The sequence below is a fragment of the Nicotiana tabacum genome, chromosome 18, assembly GCF_000715075.1.
Source record: "Nicotiana tabacum cultivar K326 chromosome 18, ASM71507v2, whole genome shotgun sequence".
Taxonomy (NCBI): Eukaryota; Viridiplantae; Streptophyta; class Magnoliopsida; order Solanales; family Solanaceae; genus Nicotiana; species Nicotiana tabacum.
In genome coordinates this window covers 30,964,842-30,986,515 of record NC_134097.1, presented here as the reverse complement: position 1 = coordinate 30,986,515, position 21,674 = coordinate 30,964,842, and the positions used below count along the sequence as shown (strand labels likewise).

The window sequence follows — 21,674 nt, the reverse complement described above, 5'->3', positions numbered from 1 at the left end:
CTAGTGTCTAAAGATTGAAATCTGGTCCTAAAAGGGTAAATTATGAAGGGAAACGGCTGGTCGTAACCCGTCGTAATAGCCTCCGACACTAAATGTCAATAACGACGGGTCTTGATACCTGGTCGTTAAATCACTTTAGCGACATACAAAAAATCCGATCGTTAAATACTTTTAAAGACTACATTTCTCGTCCCTAATAGATGATAAAAAAATATATATTCCCGTCATGAAATCATTGTAGCGACCAACTGTAACTGGTCCTAAATTATCTTTTAGAGACAGACAAAAAACTTGGTCGTGAATAACTTTTAGAGATTACATTTCTCGTCCCTAATAGACGATAAAAAATTTATATTTCCATCGTTAAATCGTTTTAGCGACTAACTGTAACTGGTCGTAAATTATCTTTTAGAGACGAAACAAAAAACTTGGTCATCATTCCTATCGTTACCATTTTCGTGACCAACCTTTAACTGGTCCTAGATTATGTTTAGAGACGACGTCACTATTTAAAATAATTTTATAATTTAGCGATTGTATTCATGGTCTCTTAATAACAATGAGTAGTCCTAAAAGCTTAATGCCACAAAAAGTAATTTTTATCAATCAATATCAAATTGTTATTGGAAAGTCTAGATATAAAAAGATAAGATATCAAGTTCAAATCCCATGATGATGTTACTTTCTATGTTTTCTCAACACCTCAACAAAAAAAACTTAGCTATCATCCTGAGCTAGACTATGATATCAAGTTTTCCATAACATTTTTAGGAAAATAATAATGAGCTTGTACATCTTCTAAACTTGAATCTTGACTTGTAGCTTCAGTCTTCAAAACCTGTAAGTACAAAAGATTGAAAAAATGATATATAACTATTGGTAAAATAACATATATAATTTTAAATGAGCAATAGTTAAATTGCTTACCCCAAAAGCAGTCAAAATTCACCAGGTGATATCCACCAACATCAACAAGGCTATAAGAATATAAGAAAAATTAATTAGAAAAGGTTTGGGATGGTTAATCTTACTTTGGTTCGATAAATCCCGGTACGATAATTCGAGATTTGCCATTCAAGATACCAACTATTTTGAGTAGACAACAACATCACTAGGCTAATTTCTAGCTTGGCAAAAGAAACCTATGATGTAGGGGCGATCGCGGACTTTATTGTTGAGATTGAGAGCGACAACTATAACCTACAAGTGGCTAAGGTGTAATAAAAGCTATGAAATACTTCCGACAAACACAGGGAGAATAGAATGTTGGCAGATCATCTAAGCTTTAACGACAGAAAAGTCATTTATTCAATCACACGTTCTACGTTTATACCAGGCCAAAACTAATTGACACAGAGAGCCATTGTTCACATAATTCAAATGATTATTAAACCAACATGGCTGACATGAAAGAGTAAAGATACAGAGTGTTTCAAAAGAATAAACTTTTGCTGGTTAAAAAAAGCATAATTCAGGTAAACACATAAATTATAAAGAGGCAAAAGGATAGGAAAATCATGTTTAAAAATGCACAGAAAGGCCAACAATTCTTTTACTTCAGTGTTTGAGAAATTTCAGGACCCAAACTACTAATGACATATATCAAGAGACAGATCCCTAGGAACATAACAGTCTTGGGTACACAACTACATGTGTTTATAACTTATCGGGTGGGACTCTATATGACGCGTTATATAAACTTGGTATTTTTAATCATAAGAGAACCATATCATCTACTTTTATTGAGCACAAACATCATCTACTTTTCCAGCTAACAACTTCTCAAATTCCTACCACACATTCCTGATTTGCTTAAAGATTGAAATTCCATAGGAAGCTATGACTACTTACTGCACCATTGTACATTAATTAAATTGTTCTCCTTTTAGAAGAGTGAAGTCAAACAAATCTATAATATAAAAACTGACTATACACAAATCATGAATAAAAATTAAAAAGTTGGGTATATTGTTACTAACCTGGTCAGCAGATAAAAACAGTGGTCATTCAGTTGAAACGGGCGATGTCATCGTAAGCGGGACATATGATTGTTGAGCAGCAAAGTACTCTCTTATTTTCCTCATTTCTTTTATCTCATCTTCTAAGGTAGACAAGCGCTCATTCAAGGATTTGTTTCATTCATTCAAAGATTTGTTTTTTTTCGAGTTGAACGTAGTGCGAACAGTAATTGAAGAAGTTCCACCTTTCAAGTCTTTCGCCTTGACTCTACCCCCAAATCCAAACACATGGCTATGAGTTTGAGGTCCACAACATTTTTCTACAATCTCTATGCTAGGTAGAGATGAATCTGCTTGAACTATTTCTTCTATTTGAGCCTACAAAATATATAAAAAGAATATTTAAAATCAGAATCCACCATAATTTCAAGTAATTTACATATTCAATTTACCAAACATACATGTTTTTCAATTGCTTCAGGTTCAACAAGCTTGTTATCTTTTTTACGGGTTTCAAAGAAAATTGTTGCCAAATCGGGTGGGTTGCCATCTTTTCCGCCCTTTACATCAAAGGCAAACATGTCAAATAACAGCTCGTAAATATTTTTCTTAGGAAAATATAAATTTATAATAATACCTTTTGATAAATGATCTCATTAATAGGCTTGCTACTAATATGATGAAGCATCTTCAACTTAACTCGATTTGCCGCATACCTGTTGCTTCTCGCCTATATTTGTGAAACATTAAGATTAAATGTAAGACATTTAATAAACTTAAATAATAAGTTGAGCTTCTAAAAATCTTCAAAATAAACTTAATGTTCCAACATACAATATATACTTGAACACTTGGCCTCAAGGAATATGAAGGCAAAAGCACAGAGATAGGTCATGCCGAACTATAAGGTTCACTAGAGATGGAACTATAAGGTTCACTAGAGATACAGTACAAAGGTCCATAAATCAAGGCTATTCCAGATGTACTTGCAAGAAACTCAACTGCTCAAGTCAGATTTAACAGTCATGCTGCAAATATGTTATTAGAGTATATTTTTGCATAGATATGTCTCTACCAGAGGAGTTGAGAGCTACGTCAGAAAACTTCCAATGAATATATTTCTCTCCATTTATAACTTACAGCATTAAATCACTCTTTCCACCGATTTTCATACCAACGAGAGTTTTAGCACATATATGTAACTGTTGGCAAAATAGCTATATGATCAAGATGCAACAAACACATGGGAAAATCGAGAACAATGTGTTTTTGAGATCTCTCTTGAATCACATCACATACTTTTAGTGGGGTTGGTTTCCACTTTCCAGTAAAGTTATTATCTGTCGGTATGTCCTAATAAATCAGTAGTATAAATTTTCAATAGAACTATGAACAGAAGTTTGGATTAGATAAGTCACACAACCAAAATTTAGGCCTCTATTCCAATTTTTACATATTAGCTGCTAGAGACAATACTATAGTCTTTTTGCATATTTAGTAATAACAATTTTTTTGTGACTACTTTTTATTTACCAAAGAGTAAAGATAAAGTTCAATTTTCACAATTACTGATAATTCATGTTTTATTTTCTTTTACAGAATCAAGATGTTGTAGAGTAAAAGAGGATTTACTAATCTCTTTTGAATTCTCAGTTCTCTCTTGAAACACCATAGCTTACTTTTGTTGGGGTCTACCAAAATTCTTCCTTCAACTTTAGATCAATAAAATGAATTCGAACTTCTACTCCGGGCAACATAAATATCAGCTCTATTAAGTTATACTAGTACTTATTTCTGAAGTTATTTGCCGCAAAAGAAAGTTTGTAAAATGAGTTCTCCATGACTAATATCAGCTCTATGAGTTGTCATGGAAACATTTGTGGGTGCTGTCTAGATTACTATTATAAGATATTTCATTATTTTCTTTCTTCCCCTCTCCTAGTTTTCTTAAGTTGATGGATAACGAGTCAGAAAGGGGTATTCAGCCGCTAGTCATCTTTTCAATTGAATGCGGTCTGGAGTTATAGACTGATTACTTCTATGATTCAGTAACTTAAGTCAGTTCCTTCCAATGGTTTATAACCTCTTTTACTGTACCAAAAGGAAAATAAAGGTGAAAGAAAAATTAGCTGAAACACACCAATTTGTAATATTAATACATGTTCTTCAATCCAACTTTAACCACTTGAATTACCATATTCGAATTCATTCTGTTGATCTATGATTTTTAATAGTTTCATCGTAGTTCTAACTTTTCTATTTCCCCTGTTCTGGTGCATGAGTCGTGATTTTTAAGCTGAAACTACACATCCAAACACATAATTCGATAACTTAAATAAGTGAAACTTAGACGAGAGTTCATGTCAGCCATCATGTATATCTGAAATGATCCATACATAAGCTCTTGAAACATCAACTTTTCAGCTGAAGTGTTAGGGAGGGAAATCAGGGTGCAGATGCTTTAGCGAAATAGATTATTAAATCACTAGGCATACCTGAAAATTTTTTGAATAACAATGTTCCTTTAATAACCACTCCCATTCTTTCTTGTCTACTCCTTTTGGAATATTCTTAAGAACCTATTGAATTGGCTTATCCTTCACATATTTGCATGCAAGTGTCCTCTCCATTTGTTCCATAACTCTTCCATCCATGTGAAGATATGATCACGATGACCATTCATGTCAACACTCTCAAATTTATCCTATAACAATCAAAACTTGGTTGAGTTAATGAATTAGTTTAGTTTTAGTAACTACTCATAATCATGTGTTAGGAGCAACTCTCCCGTAGTTATGCAACAATTAACATATAATATAGTTTCAACTGTTATTTCAAACTCTACAGCAATTAACAATTGAATCAGTTAATATTCTCCAAAAGTTATACAGATAAGCACAAGCATGAAAGATGAAAGCATACTGGGCATAGTTTCCCTCAGTGTCCAGTTGATCAGTACACTATACATCCATATGAATACCTCAATACACACTTCACATATATAGGTGTTAGAGATAGCTATGTAATTGTCCCACATTGGAATAAGAGTAGTATCCCCTTTGTATAAAGTAGCTATAAATAGCACCCCTTGTATTGCATCACACACAATATCAATATATCATATTTTCTCCCGTGCCTTCTTACATGGTATCAGAGCTATCGTGGGAGATTTATCGCTGTGCATAAATTTCAGCGATTTCGGGAAGTAAAATCAGTCATCGGAACCCTTTTTTCCGGCGAATTTCAAAGTTGTTTTGCGTCTGCTTTGTCTCGGTTAGTGTTGTGCACAAAATCCAATACTACCACAAGAGTAGTCACTGTCCGGCAACCAAATCCCAGTGAAAATCTCTGGCAGTACTGTAGTTGTCCAAAGAAAATTTTCCGGCGAAGTTCCAATGTTGCGTGGGCCACCTTCCGGCCATTGTTTGGCGACGACTCTTCAGGACAGATTGTTTCCCTTACAATTCCGAGCCTACCCATCCAGGTTACACCAAATTCCGACCACTTTTTTATTTTTCCGGCGTGAATAGTGATTTCAAAAAGTTGACTTCCGGACATTTTTTGAAAAAGTTCCTTTAGAACAGTTGGGTCTTCTGGTAATTTTGATCCTACCCCTACTGTTTTTATTTCATTCCGACCACTTTGAATATTTTCCGGCTGCAACAGTAATTTTCCAACTGCAACAGTAGTTTACTATTCTGGTTCAGTGTTACTTACTCTATTTTCAGTGGATTACAGTTGATTATTTCTCTTATTTGGTAATAATTTACAAGATGTCTTTGGGAATTGATGTTTTTGGGTCTAAAAGCATGAGTTCTGGAAACTCTAATGTTATGATTACCTCGGAACCTTTAATGGGAGGTTCAAACTACTTATCTTGGGCTTCATCTATCGAGTTGTGGTGTAAAGGTCAAGATGTGCAAGATCATCTAATTAAACAGTCTAGCGAAGGAGATGAAAAGGTGATAGCGCTTTGGACAAAAATTGATGCTCAATTATGTAGCATCTTGTGGCTTTCTATTGATTCTAAGTTGATGCCTTTGTTTCGGCCATTCCAGACATGTTATTTGGTTTGGGCAAAGGCTCGTACGTTTACACTAATGATATATCTCGCTTCTATGATGTGATATCACGGATGACAAACTTAAAGAAGCAAGAATTAGATATGTCTACTTACTTGGGTTAGGTACAGGCAGTCATGGAGGAATTTGAGACATTGATGCCAGTTTCTGCTAGTGTGTCAAAACAACAAGAGCAGCGACAGAAAATGTTTCTAGTTCTTACACTCGCTGGACTTTCTCATGATCTTGATTCAGTACGAGACCAAATTTTGGCGAGTCCGACTGTCCCTATAGTTGATGAATTATTCTCTCGATTACTTTGCCTTGCTGCAACACCAAGTCACCCAGTGATTTTATCACAGATACTTGATTCCTCTGTTATTGCATCCCAGACAGTGGATGTTCGGGCATCTCAAGCTATGGAGAATAGATGAGGAGGCGGTCGTTTTGGGAGATCTAGACCCAAGTGTTCTTATTGTCACAAACTTGGACACACTCGCAAAATGTGTTATTCCTTAAATGGCCGTCCACCCAAAAAAGCCTACGTTGCTCAGAGCGAGACTACAGGTAACCAGGGCTTTTCTGTATCTAAAGAAGAATAATGAGCTCCTTCAGTATCGAGCAAGTAAGCAAACATCTCCACAAGTAGCCTCAGTTGCCCAGACTGACACTCCTATTGCTGGTAATTCTTTTGCTTGTGTTTCCCAATCTAGTACTCTTGGACCATGGGTCATGGACTCAGGCGCTTCTGATCATATCTCTGGTAATAAATCATTTTTCTCGAAATTGTATATTCACAGTCTCTTCCTACTGTTATTTCAGCCAATGGATATCAAACTAAGGCACAAGGAGTTGGACAAGCCAACCCATTGTCTTCTATCACCCTAGATTCCGTTCTTTATGTTCCTGGTTGTCCTTTTAGTCTTGCATCTGTTAGTCGTTTGACTCGTGCCCTCAATTGTGGTATATATTTTATTAATGATTCTTTTATTATGCAGGACCGCAGTACGGCACAGACAATTGGTACAGGTCGTGAATTAGAAGGTCTTTACTACCTTAACTCGCTCAGTCCTTCCACAACATGTCTTGTTACAGATCCTTCAGATCTAATCCACAGACGTTTAGGACATCCGAGTTTATCCAAACTTCAAAAGATGGTGCCTGGTTTATCCAGTTTGTCTAGATTAGATTGTGAGTCGTGTCAGCTTGGGAAACATACCCGAGCTTCCTTTACGCGTAGTGTTGAGAGTCATGCAAAGTCTGTTTTCTCCTTGGTTCATTCTGATATATGGGGTCCTAGTAGAGTCAGTTCAACCTTGGGATTTCGTTATTTTGTTAGCTTTATTGATGATTACTCAAGATGTACTTGGCTTTTCTTAATGAAAGATCGTTCTGAGTTATTCTCTATATTCCAGAGTTTTTGTGCTGAAATCAAAAACCAATTTGGTGTCTCTATCCGCATTTTTCGCAGTGATAATGCCTTAGAATATGTATCTTCTCAGTTTCAGCAGTTTATGTTTTCTCATGGAATTATTCATCAGACATCTTGTCCTTATACCCCTCAGCAAAATGGGGTTGCAGAAAGAAAGAATAGGCACCTTATTGATACTGCTCGCACACTTCTAATTGAGTCTCGTGTTCCGCTGCGTTTTTGGGGCGATGCAGTTCTCACAGCTTGTTATTTGATTAATAGGATGCCTTCATCTCCCATCAAGGGTCAGATTCCACATTCAATATTGTTTCCCCAGTCAGCCTTATACCCTCTTCCACCTCGGGTTTTTGGGAGCACATGTTTTGTTCATAACTTAGCCCCGGGGTAAGATAAGTTAGCTCTTCGTGCTCTCAAGTGTGTCTTCCTTGGTTATTCTCGTGTTCAGAAGGGATATCGTTGTTATTCACCTGATCTTCATAGGTACCTTATGTTAGCTGACATCACATTTTTCGAGTCTAAACCTTTCTTCACAACTGATGTCACTTCTGCTGACCACCATGACATATCTGCGGTCTTACCTATACCGACTTTTGAGGAGTTTAGTAATCCTCCTCCACCTTCAACCACAGAGGTTTCACCCATACCAACTTTTGAGGAGTCCAGCGTTATCCCTCCTAGTTCCCCATCCACAAGAACACCACTCTTGACTTATCATCGTCGTTCGCGCCCTACATCAGGCCCATCTGGTTCTCGTCATACACCTGATATGGCTCCTACTGCGGATCCTGCTCCTAGTACACCAATTGCACTTCGAAAAGGTATACGGACCACACTAAACCCTAATCCTCATTATGTTGGTTTGAGTTATCATCGTCTGTCATCTCCCCATTATGCTTTTATATCTTCATTGTCCTCGGTTTCCATCCCTAAGTCTACAGGTGAAGCATTGTCTCATCCAGGATGGCGACAGACTATGAGTGACGAGATGTCTGCTTTACATACAAGTGGTACATGGGAGCTTGTTCCTCTTCCTTCAGGTAAATCTACTGTTGGTTGTCGTTGGGTTTATGCAGTCAAAGTTGGTCCCGATGGCCAGATTGATCGACTTAAGGCACGTCTTGTTGCCAAAGGATACACTCAAATATTTGGGCTAGATTATAGTGATACCTTCTCTCCAGTGGCTAAAGTGGAATCAGTTCGCCTTTTTCTATCCATGGTTGCAGTTCGTCATTGGCCCCTCTATTAGTTGGACATTAAGAATGCCTTTCTTCATGATGATCTTGGGGATAAGGTTTATATGGAGCAACCACCTGGTTTTATTGCTCAGGGGGAGTCTTGTGGCCTTGTATGTTGCTTGCGTCAGTCACTTTATGGTCTAAAGCAGTCTCCTCAAGCCTGGTTTGGTAAGTTCAGCACGGTTATCCAGGAGTTTGGCATGACTCGTAGTGAAGCTGATCACTCTGTGTTTTATTGCCACTCTGCTTCAAGTCTATGTATTTATCTGGTAGTCTATGTTGATGATATTGTTATTACGGGCAATGATCAGGATGGTATTACTAATTTGAAGCAGCATCTCTTCCAGCACTTTCAAACTAAGGATCTAGGCAGATTGAAGTACTTTCTAGGTATTGAGGTTGCTCAATCTAGCTCAAGTATTGTTATTTCTCAAAGGAAATATGTGTTAGACATTCTTGAGGAAACATGGATGACAGGTTGCAGACCTGTTGACACGCCGATGGATCCGAATTCTAAACTTCTGCCTGGACAGGGGGAGCCGCTTAGCTGCAAGCTATAGGTGGCTGGTTGGTAAATTAAATTATCTCACAGTGACTAGACCCGACATTTCTTATCCTGTGAGTGTTGCAAGTCAGTTTATGAATTCTCCCTGTGATAGTCATTGGGATACAGTTGTCCGCATTATCCGGTATATAAAATCGGCTCCAGGTAAAGGATTACTATTTGAGGATCGAGGTCATGAGCAGATCGTTGGGTACTCGGATGCTGATTAGGCAGGATCACCTTCTGATAGACGTTCTACATCTGGATATTGTGTTTTAGTAGGAGGAAATTTTGTGTCCTGGAAAAGTAAGAAACAAAATGTAGTTGCTCGGTCTAGTGCAGAAGCAGAATATCGAGCAATGGCTATGGCAACATGTGAACTAGTCTGGACCAAACAATTGCTCAAGGAGTTGAAATTTGGTGAAATCAGTCGGATGGAACTTGTGTGCGATAATCAAGCTGCACTTCATATTGCATCAAATCCGGTGTTTCATGAGAGAACTAAACACATTGAGATTGATTGTCACTTCGTCAGAGAAAAGATACTCTCAGGAGATATTACTACGAAGTTTGTGAGATCGAATGATCAACTTGTAGATATTTTCACCAAGTCCCTCACTAGTCCTCACATTGATTATATATGTAACAAGCTCGGTACATATGATTTATATGCTCCGGCTTGAGGGGGAGTGTTAGAGATAGCTATGTAATTGTCCCACATTGAAATAAGAGTAGTATCCCCTTTGTATCAGTGTCTAGTTGATCAGTACACTATACATCCATATGAATACCTCAATACACACTTCACATATATAGGTATTGAGGTTACCAAGTTGCTCGAATGGAAAGGAATAAACTACATGAGTCAAGCTAATGATTGGGTGCAATGGAAGAAAAAGCTACATATAAGTGATACATTCAAAATAGGACAGAGAGAATACTAATGGTGCATTGGTGGCTTGGTGCCATACTGCCATGTATTTTTCCTTTAGATTTAACAGCCACCCTTATGGAAAAATGGTTCTAGCACAAAACTAAAATAGTTTGAGAAAAGAAGGCTAAGAAAATAGTTTAAGGGGAAAGTTGCAAAATAGCCAATAATTAAGGAGGCTGGAGAGCATTTTAGTTCCAAAAAAGTAAAGTATTTCAGTTCAAAAAGATAAAGAGCAAATTGACAGAGCTTGTAAAACACATTACCTAGAGAGAAAAACGACCAGAGCTATTAACCAGAGGAGCATGATATCTGATCTAGGACCTTACCAGTTGATCCATCTGTACTGGAATAGTTCAAAAAAAAAAAGAGAAACTAAATACTAACTGCACAAGTTAACGACCTATTATAGACAGCTTACAACACTTTCCCATGTGTGTATACTAAACATACATACAGTATGAATAGCAGGTTGATCGAGATACATTGAGATACATAATAATACAATTGGAGGATATGCTGGAACAAAAATGGAAAGACATCAAGCAAGGGAAGCTGCCCAGTTCTTACTTCTGGACAGAGACCATGTATGCACTTCTTACACAGACAATGCTGTGACTGAATCTGTTTCTAAATAGGGGTAAAACAGCAATTTGTTTCAACATAGAGGCACAAACAGAAACACATGTATTCAACTAAATGATATGCATCTTCACTGCATAAATATCTCGCTTACCTCAATAGCTGCCCACATGTAATTCAACTTTTTTTTCTTAATATAATTCCACGATGATACTCCCAACGGACCCATATTACGGTCACGAACGATTTTTCCCAAGTGCCTCGAAAACAGTTTGCTATTTGTTCCAACTGTTAGATTATTGTAAAAGGTTACTTTCTTACTAGGTGCATCCATTGCTTACTAGGTGTCATAACCTTGGAGAGTAAATAAAAATTAAATTAAATAAAGATAAAAGGTAAGAAAAATACTACGATACACACTACTTGTTACGATCAGATGAACATAACTGATTCAACTCTAAGGTCGTACTTTCTAATCGACTCGGCTCCTCTATTTTCAGTTAATACATTGCAATATACAATCATATGACACTTAGATAAATGAATGTCTGGCGAGAAATCCTAAAATTTCCAGCTTTACTACTAACAGGCCAACTCACTTTTGTTTGACACAAAAAATACGCACATTGGTAATGAAACTACTGAAGTCACTAAAAAAATCACAGGGAAAAAAAGCATAGAACTCTCCACCGATTAAATTAAAAAAACAAAGGAAAGGAAGCATGGATAACTGAAACATAAATATTAAATGAAAAAGAAAGTTCATGAGTCAAAGAAAATACAAATATTATTGAATTATCATAACTGAAACATAAATCTTAAATATAAATTGCAATTATTACATCTTAATCTCAAACTAGTTTAATTAGCTTTACTAATCCAGAATATCAATTCCACTCCATTTGAACCCCTCCTATTCCAATATTCAACTAGTTTGGTCCACAATTTAACATAATAAAAAGAAATATGCAGACCCATTAAGGAACAATATAAACTATACACAAATTTAAAGAAGACCGGAAGTAAAACGAAACAAATAAAAATCCATAAAGCTCAAAGAATTTTTTACTTTACTAGATGACAGAATACCAGACACCCATAATTATTATTTTTACATCTTACAAGCTTCAATTATGTAGCTGAAACCAACATATCAATCCTTTGAGACCTAATTCACAACAAATTAAATAGGGCAATTGAAAAACAATTTTAGAATATGAGTAATAGCAATAAATCTTGAAAACTCAACATATAAAAGGCATATAGCTCACGTACACAAGAGAAAATAAATCAGCATGCTCAACAATACTCAGGAAAAGTAAACTGCACAAAAAAATTCACAATGTAAGCAGTATAAACCTTCAGAAATGGCACCCAACAATCAGTTTATAGAAGAAATCCCAAACAACAAACTTTAGCAAACAACAGTAAAAATTATAGCAGCCCAAATATCCTCAAGATTAATCCCTCACTGAATACATAAAACTAATATGCCATTCATTGAATACTTAGCTTTCAAAACTGGTATGCACTTTGAATGAAATAATATTCTTCAGACAATACGCTACAAACTTGAATACACTTCAGAAAATTAAATTATCAAATCAGAAATCCCAACCCAATAATCTTTCCACTGATTATATAAACAAAACAATACTATTTTTTTTAATGTTAGAGAAGAACAAGAAGTAGAAGATCTAAGATCTGCAATTAGTGAAATTAGAACGCATAGAGAAGAAAAAGAGAAACTTGAAAGAGGAGGCATACCTTGGATTCTCAAAGGAGGAGATGGAAACTAGGGAAGATGATTAGTTGATCGATTTCGCACATGACCAGAAGAGCGAGATCGGCTCTAACGCTAGCTAGACGGAGATTAGGGTAGAGGATTTTATGCAGTACTATGTTTTGAGAATACAGAGGTTTAATTTTGCTTTTAGAACCTTTTACTTTTTAGTTTTGGCGCCTAACTTTTAGAAAATAATAGTTTTTTAAGATTTTAGTATTAGATTTGGCGGCCCTCTCTCACACTCAAGGCCTCTAAATTATAATTTGGGAAAAGTTACTATTTTTTTTAGGGACCAGATCTATTACCTTCGAAATAAAATAAAGCATTAAGGGCCGCAATATAATCTCGTCCCAATACATATATTATTAGCGACGAGATTATTAACTCGTCCCTAAAGGTTGGTCTTAAATAAGGCTTTTTCTTGTAGTGTCAGACATCGGCTTTAGCGCCAGTTACTTCACCACCCACCCAGCTAGTTAGGAGTGGAGGTCAGTCAGCTAGGGTCGCCCTAGAGGGGGAAGTCGATCAGGTGGTGGTCAAGCCCATTTTTATGCACTCCCAGCTAGACTTGATGTTATTGATGCAAATGCTATGATTACAAGTATTGTTTCAGTCTGCCACAGAGATGCCTCTGTGTTATTTGATCTCGGTTCTACATTTTCATATGCGTCATCATATTTTACTCTTTACTTGGATAAGTCCCGTGAGTCCCTTGTTTCATCTGTTCGTGTATCTACTCTGATGGGCGATACTATTATTGTGGACCATGTGTACCGGTCATGTGTGGTGACTATTGGGCATCTGGAGACCCAAGTGGATCTATTATATCTTTGTATGGTGGACTTTGATGTGATATTGGGCATGGATTGGCTATCTTTGTGTCGTGCTATTTTAGACTGTCATGCTAAAATAGTGACGTTGGCTATGCCGGGTGTGCCATGGATTGAGTGGCGAAGTTCGACTGATTTTGCCCCTAGTAGGGCGATTTCGTTCTTGAAGGCCTAGCGGATGGTTAGGAAGGGTTGTCTTTCATACTTAGCCTTTGTGAGGGAATGTTAGTGCAGAGGCTCCTAGTATCGATCCTGTTCCTATTACGAGGGATTTTCCTGATGTGTTTTCTACAGACCTGCCGGGCATGCCACCGGATAGGGATATTGATTTTGGTATTGATCTGGTGTCGGGCACTCAGCCAATTTCTATTCCATCGTATGATATGGCACCAGCAGAGTTGAAAGAGTTGAAAGATCAACTTTAGGAACTCCTTGATAAGGGGTTTATTTGGCCTAGTGTGTCACCTTGAGGTGCGCCTGTTCTATTTATGAAGAAGAAGGATGGCACGATGAGGATGAGTATTGATTACAAGCAGTTGAAAAAAGTAACAATCAAGAACAAGTATCCTTTGCCTCGTATTGATGATTTATTTGACCACCTTCAGGGAGCGAGAGTGTTCTCCAAGATTGATCTTCATTCAGGTTATCACTAGTTGAAGAATAGGGATTCAGATATTCTTAAGACAGCTTTCAGGACCGGATATGGCCATTATGAGTTCTTTGTTATGTCTTTTGGGCTGACCAATACCTCGGCAGCGTTCATTCATTTGATGAACAACGTGTTTCGGCCTTATTTTGACTCGTTCGTGATTGTTTTCATTGATGATATTCTAGTGTACTCGCGTAGTTAGAAGGAGCATGCAGAGCATTTGAGAGTTGTGTTGCAGAGGTTGAGGGAGGAAAAGTTTTATGCAAAGTTCTCCAAATGTGAGTTTTGGCTCAGTTCAGTGACTTTCTTGGGGCACGTGGTGTCTAGTGAGGGTATTTAGGCTGATCCGAAGAAGATAGAGGCGGTTCAGAGTTGGCCCAGGCCGTCCTCATCCACAGAGATTTGCAGCTTTCTTGGTTTGGCAGGTTATTACCGTCTGTTTGTCCAGGGATTTTCATCTATAACATCACCCTTGACCAAGTTGACTCAAAAGGGTGTTCCTTTTATGTGGTCGGATACGTGTAAGGCGAGCTTTCAGAAGCTTAAAACAGCCTTGACCTTAACTCCAATGTTAGTTTTGCCATCAGCTTCAGGTTCATATACAGTGTACTGTGATGCTTCGAGAGTTGATATTGGGTGTGTGTTGATGCATGAGGGTAGAGTTATTGTCTATGCTTCTCGCCAGTTGAAGCCCCATAAGAAGAACTACCTTGTTCATGATTTGGAGTTGGCTGCCATTGTTCATGCGTTGAAGATTTGGAGGCATTATTTGTATGGTGTGTCTTGTGAGGTGTTTACTGATCATCGTAGCCTCCAGTACTTGTTCAAACAGAAGGATCTCAATTTGAGGCAGTGGAGATGGTTGGAGCCGCTAAAAGATTATGATATTACTATCTTGTACCATATGGGGAAGGCCAATGTGGTGGCCGATGCTTTGAGCTGGAAGGCGGTGAGTATGGGGAGTTTGGCGTATATTCCAGTTGGGGAGAGACCTCTTGCAGTTGATGTACAGGCCTTGGCCAATCGGTTCGTGAGGCATTTCTCGGTCTTCCTTATTTGATCGCATCAGAGAGCGCCAGTATGATGATCCTTATTTGCTTGTCCTTAAGGACAGAGTTTAGCACAATGATGCCAAAGATGTGACCATTGGTGATGATGGAGTATTGAGGATGCAGGGCCGGATATGCGTTCCCAATGTAGACGGGCTTCGAAAGTTGATTCTGGAGGAGGCCCATAGATCGCGGTATTCCATTCATCCCGGTGCCGTGAAGATGTATCAGGATATGAGACAACATTATTGGTGGAGGAGAATAAAGAAGGACATTGTGGGTTTTGTAGCTCGGTGTTTCAATTGTCAGCAAGTGAAATATGAGCATCAGAGACCGGGTGGATTGCTTCAGCAGATGGATATTCCAGAGTGGAAGTGGGAGCAGATCACTATGGATTTTGTAGCTGGACTGTCACGGACTTTGAAGAAGTTCGATGCTATTTGGGTGATTGTGGATCGGCTGACCAAGTCCGTGCACTTCATTCATGTGTGTACTACCTATTCTTCAGAACGGTTGGCAAGGATCTATATCCGAGAGATTGTTCGTTTGTATGGTGTCCTAGTTTCCATCATTTCAGATAGAGGTACTCAGTTTACTTCACAATTTTGGAGGTCTGTGCAGCGAGAGTTGGGTACTCAGGTTGAGTTGAGCACAACTTTTCACCCTCAGACGAACGGGCAGTCCGAGCGCACTATTCAGATATTGGAGGACATGTTGCGCACTTGTGTCATTGAATTTGGAGGGTCATGGGATCAGTTTCTATCGCTCGTAGAGTTTTCTTATAACAACAATTATCAGTTGAGTATTCAGATGGCTCCATATGATGCTTTGTATAGGAGATGGTGTAGGTCTCCGGTCGGTTGGTTTGAGCCGAGTGAGGCTAGGCTATTGGGTACAGACTTGGTGCAGGATGCTTTAGACAAGGCTAGGCTATTCAGCGCAGTCGAGACAAAAGAGTTATGCTGACAGGAACGTTCGGGATGTGTCCTACATGGTTGGTGAGAAGGTTCTATTGAAGGTTTCGCCCATGAAGGGTGTTATGAGATTTGGGAAGAAGGGTAAATTGAGTCCTCGGTTTTTTGGGCCTTTTGAGGTGCTTCGGAGGATTGGGGAGGTGGCTTATGATCTTGCTTTGCCACGCAGCTTATCGAGTGTGCATCCGGTATTTCATGTTTCTATGCTCCGAAAGTATATTGGCGATCTGTCTCATGTTTTGCATTTCAGCACGGTTCAGTTAGATGATGATTTGACTTATGATGTGGAGTCAGTAGCTATTTTGGAGCGGCAAGTTCGAAAGTTGAGATCGAAGGATATAGCTTTAGTGAAAGTGCAGTGGAGAGGTCGGCCCGTGGAGAATGCTACCTGGGAGACCGATCGGGAAATGCGGAGTAGATATCCTCACCAGTTTGAGACTTCAGGTATGTTTCTTGACCCGTTCGAGGACAAATGTTTATTTAAGAGGGGGAGGATGTAACGACCCGGTCAGCCGTTTCATGAGTTACCGCTCCATTTTCCCTATTTCTACTTCTTATTGCTTTGTTTATCTGTGTTATATGGTATCGGGTTAGTCTGTTTGAATCCGGAACAGTTTTGGAAAGGTTTGAGACACTTAGTGTCTAAAGTTGGCCTATGAGTTGGAAAGTCAACCGGAAGTTGACTTGTGAGCATTTATCTCGGAATTTGTTTTTTATGATTCAGATAGCTTTAGGAGGTGATTTGGGACTTAGGAGAGTGATCGGAATGTGTTTTGGAGGTCCGGAGTAGATTTAGGCCTGAATTGGCGAAATTGGAATTTTGGCGCTTTTCGGTTGATAGGTGAGATTTTGATATAGGGGTCGGAATGGAATTCCGGAAGTTGGATAAGGTCTGTTGTGTCATTTGAGATGTGTGTGCAAAATTTAAAGTCATTCGGACGAGGTTTGATAGACATTTTGATCGAAAGCGAAATTTGGAAGTTTTTGGAATTCTTGGGCTTGAATCCGATGTTGATTTGGTATTCCGGCATTGTTTTGAGTGTTCCGAGGGTTGTAACAAGTTTGAATAGTGTTATGTGACTTATTGGCATGTTTGGTTGAGGTCCTGAGGGCCTCGGGATGGATTCGAATGGTTGGCGGAGAGTTTGAATTTTTGGAAAGCTGCAGAATTTTTCTGCTCCTGTTGTTTCCGCACCTGCGGATTAGGGACCGCAGGTGAGGCACCGCAGATGCGTTGTAAGGGTCGCAGATGCGACTAAGAGTGAGGAGGGCAAGAGCCGCAGAAGCGTGGAGCTGAGCGCACCTGCGATGGCGCAGGTGCAGGTATTTGACCGCAGGTGCGGTTTTGGGCGGATAAGTGATTTTTGCAGATGCGACCCATGGACCGTAGATGCAGTCATGCAGGTGCGTGTTTGAGGCCGCAGGTGCAGAATCCCTGGGCCAGAACGTATATAAACCCTCATTTGCGATTTTTGAGTTATTCTTTACCATTTTCATGCGGGTTTGAGTTTGAAGGAGCTATTTGAAGAGGGATTTCAAGGGGATTTCGTAGAGGTAAGGTTTTTGGACCCTAAACTCGTTTCTATGGTGTTATTTCACTGATTAGGCTTGAAATTTATGGAAGTTAAGGGCTAACAATTGAGAATCAGGGCTTGGTATTGGAGACCTTGACTTGAGTATTTGAGGGGTCATTTGTGGTTGGATTTTGGTACTTTTGATATAAATGAACTCGTGGGGGAATAAGGATTCCATTGATGTAAATTTTGTCAGATTCTGAGACGTGAGCCTAGTGGTCGGGTTTTGACCAATTTCGGGATTTTTATGTAATTAGATTATTTTTGAGTGGGTTTTGCTCCCTTAGCATATTTTGATGGTTATATACTGATTTTGGTTAGATTTGGAGCATTCGGAGGACGATTCAAGAGGCAAAAGCATCGAGGTCTAGAGTTTGGACCGGATAAAGGTAAGTAATGATTGTAAATGATATCCTGAGGGTATGAAATCCCGAATTTCACATCGTTGTGCTACTTTGAAGTGACGCACACGCTAGATGACGAGCGTGGGGTCGTGCACCGTTGGGGATTATGACTTAGTCCATCCCGTATGACTGTTTAAACGCGTATTTGATTGAAAACTGACTGGTATCATCATGTTTTGGGCTGAATGCCATATTTGGGCCTCGTGCCAACTGTTTTGGACCCTTAGGAGATTTTTACCACTATTACTCACTACTTTGACTTCATATTTGTACTCAGTCATGCTATATTCTACTGTTTTCATACCTCAACCATATTTACTCCGTTTTGACATTTTAAATGATATTTTGGGTTGAGCATCATGTTTTTCCTGTGTCCGAGTGGCTTTGAGAGATTTCTGACTAAGTAAGGTCGAGGGCCTGTGTTGTGAGGATACTATGGGATCGGGTTGCGCGCCACAATAGTGTTATACTGATTCATGATTATGAGGCTGAGGGCCCGATTTGTTATGCCACGAGGTGGCTTGTTATAAGGCCGAGTGACTGTTTAATTATGCCACGAGATGATGATATTGTGCTTGGGCTGTAAGGAGTCCCTCCCAGAGTCTATACACCCCTAGTGAGCGCGGGTACATAGTGTGAGATGTGATATAGCCCGAGGGGCTGATGTTGTTCCATGTTATTGCCCGAGGGGCTGATACGAGTGATTGTGAGATAGACCGAGGGGTTGATTCTGTTGGTATGTTGCCCGAGGGATTGATTTATGTTTCTATATTTTCTCCCTATTTTCTCCACTTGTTTGGACTTCTAAAAGATGTTTTAAAGAGGTTTTTATTGAACTAAGGTATTTTTACGAGCTTTTACTGTTTTATTGCATTGTTCTAGTTTATACCGCCTGGTTGTAGTATTTTGCTGTGTTTTACGTGTTTTCTTATCGCACAATTGTCTTTACTTTTATTACTTACTGAGTTGGCGTACTCACATTACTCTCTGCACCCTGTGTGCAGATCCAAGAGTCTCGGGTCACACTAGCGAGGGCTGATTGCTTTCCAGCAGGCTGTTCGGATTTGACTAGGTAGCTGCTCGGCGTTCGCAGCCCAGTGCTTCTCCTTCCTACCTTTACTTTCCTTTGTACTAGCTTTATACTAGACTATGTAGTCTTTTCATACTCTTAGACGAATTTTTAGATGCTCTTGACTGGTGACACCCCGATGTCGGGCTGTGTTGTTTCCGCTTTGTTCTATTCTACTCTTTATTTTGGGATTTATAGTTTATTTATGACTTAAAATGAATTATTATAACTGCCTTAATTGGTCTGGGGGTTTGTGTCGGCTGGCCTTGTTTCATGAGAGGCTCCATTACGACCGGGTCTGGTTTAAGGTCGTGATTATTATTCCATAGGCAATTTAGGTATTTGGAAAAGAATTAAATCCTTTTATTTTGTTAAGTGTATCAATTAAACTGCTATCTTCTAATTGTATTATTTTCCTTAATACTTTTATCAGAAAATAATTCTAAACCATTAAATACGAATTGATTATTATGCTTTAAAGAGCATTCAAGATTAAGACAATATTTTTTCAAGTTTTCAACATCTAGTGATCTTAGTTTTTACTGCCAAATAGAAAACCAAAAATATTTTCATATGTTGCGAATTGTTCAAATTTATTTTGAAGTGAAAAAATAACCTTGTCTATTATGTATAAAAGTAATCAACTCTAAAGTACTCTTCGAAAGATTTTGAGATTTCATTATCAACATTCGCATCAAATTGTTATTTCTATATATCACATGTTTTTTATGAAATTCGGGCTCCATAAATGGACCCCTCATAAATATGGGGTCTAAAATGATTGCTTTACTTCCTTTATAGGAGGGCCTGATAGTACTTGGTTGATAAGCCATATTTTTATTAGATGTCAAGGGGATTCTAAAATAGCACTCGCTCGAGGTTCTAAATTTATGCTCTCGCACGTAAGATAGCTTGCTACAAAAGAAAACATCAGATCTTTGGCTATAAAATTCATGACTAGGTCAAATTTCTCATTCCTTTGAATATTGATAAAATCATTGCCTTAAAACGAAAAGCCATTGAACATTTCTAGATTTTAAAGAACAAGAACCTTTTTCTTCGTTAAGGTGTTACATTTTGCTACTCCTAAAATTTCCTTCATTAGCAATCTACCCGAAGGATTACAAAATATTGGAAGTCCAAAGTTGGAAAGTTACAAGTTACCGTCGTCTCACACGAGATAAAATAAGGTGTATATGAAGGGAACAACATAACAAGGAGGGTGCATGAGGAGACGGGAATGTCGGAATTTAGACATAGAAGTACCATGAAAAATAAAATACTAAATTGCAGTTGGTGCTTATACCAAAACGATAAATGCATGTCGTGAATAGTATGTGTTATTATCTAAATTTATCATTTAACTTAAGGAAGTTAATGTTTTAATGTATATGCTAAGTCTAAAAGACCACGATTTTGTTCCAAGTTGCCATGATGTGTATATATATACACATATATATCTTACATATACACATCATGGCAACTTGGAACAAAATCGTGGTCTTTCGGACTTAGCATATGCATTAAAACATTAACTTAAGTTAAATGATATATTTAGATAAGAATACATACTATATATATAGATATAGTCATCCCACATGGGGAAATAATAAACGAAGATACAGTAAATATCAGTTCATAAAATTAAAGGTATTCGGAACTCTTAGAAAATTAAACCAGCTAAAATAAATCTTACATGAGAACCTTGACATGTAAGAGACGTACGAGGAACATATACCTTTTACATGATATTTATCATTTAATTATGATTACTGAAAATATGTATCCATATCTCAATCTATCGCTTAACTTTGATAAATTAACAAAAAAAATTTGCGTAAATAATAAGATGTTTGGTGCTATATGTGTCGTTGGCTTGTCCTCCCACATATCTATTCAAATTCCTAAACGAGGTTCACATCGTCCATCACATAAAGCTATAAATTTTTATGCTCTGCGTACTAACATTGCAAAGAATTTTTATATAATTAGATTAGGTTGACTTGTGATAATATGTAACTATTCAGAGCAAGTTTGATGTTAACACCCATAAAAACATAAAATTATATAAAAGCTACATACTTGTTCAGGCAAAGCTAGACCAAAAGGTCATGCTAGAGCCTCAACAGACCTTATTACATAGTTACACGCACAAACACACAATAAAATCATACCAACTGTTTCTTGATGCAGTATTTAATACTCTGCATTCATAAAATGTCAGCTTCTTATTTTTAATATATTTAGCAGTCCAAGCCAATTGTTGAAACTATGATTAATGACAGGGAGAGTAGCAATAGCAAGCATAATTTGCCCAGTAATGATGTTTATGTCCCGATTGGTATTTCTTACAAACTCCATATTCAGCTCCAAAATAGTGCTTGCAGTGGTGGCTACATTTGTAAGAATATTGGCAAGGCCCGTGCCACTTGTGATTTTTCTTCCAACAGTATTTTCCTTCTGCCATTTGCATTTCTGCACGAATATATAGGAAAATTTGAAATCAAGATTAGTTAATATCTTGCCGTTCTATTTCTTATAACACTATTTTCGTTTTAGTCTGTTTAAATTTATAAGTATGCTTAAAGATAGTTCT

General features: G+C 38.0%; 1 protein-coding gene across 5 annotated transcripts; it reads right to left on the bottom strand.

The window, feature by feature from the left end:
• Positions 1–581: 581 nt before the first annotated feature.
• Positions 582–12,678, bottom strand: LOC107808377 (uncharacterized). 5 transcript variants are annotated; one of them, XM_075236748.1, is made up of 8 exons: positions 12,511–12,678; positions 10,428–10,507; positions 4,454–4,662; positions 2,596–2,688; positions 2,420–2,518; positions 1,980–2,336; positions 928–977; positions 582–838 (listed from the first exon to the last, which is right to left on the bottom strand). In XM_075236748.1, exons 4-6 carry the CDS (start codon positions 2,644–2,646, stop codon positions 2,136–2,138), a joined length of 351 nt encoding a protein of 116 aa, XP_075092849.1. In that variant the 5' UTR covers positions 2,647–2,688; positions 4,454–4,662; positions 10,428–10,507; positions 12,511–12,678; the 3' UTR covers positions 582–838; positions 928–977; positions 1,980–2,135. The 5 variants fall into 5 exon arrangements, with proteins under 5 accessions (XP_075092849.1, XP_075092848.1, XP_075092850.1 ...); XM_075236747.1 differs by lacking the exon at positions 10,428–10,507 and adding an exon at positions 10,898–11,031 and having other exon boundaries at positions 12,511–12,673; XM_075236749.1 differs by having other exon boundaries at positions 10,428–10,502; positions 12,511–12,673.
• Positions 12,679–21,674: the final 8,996 nt, after the last annotated feature.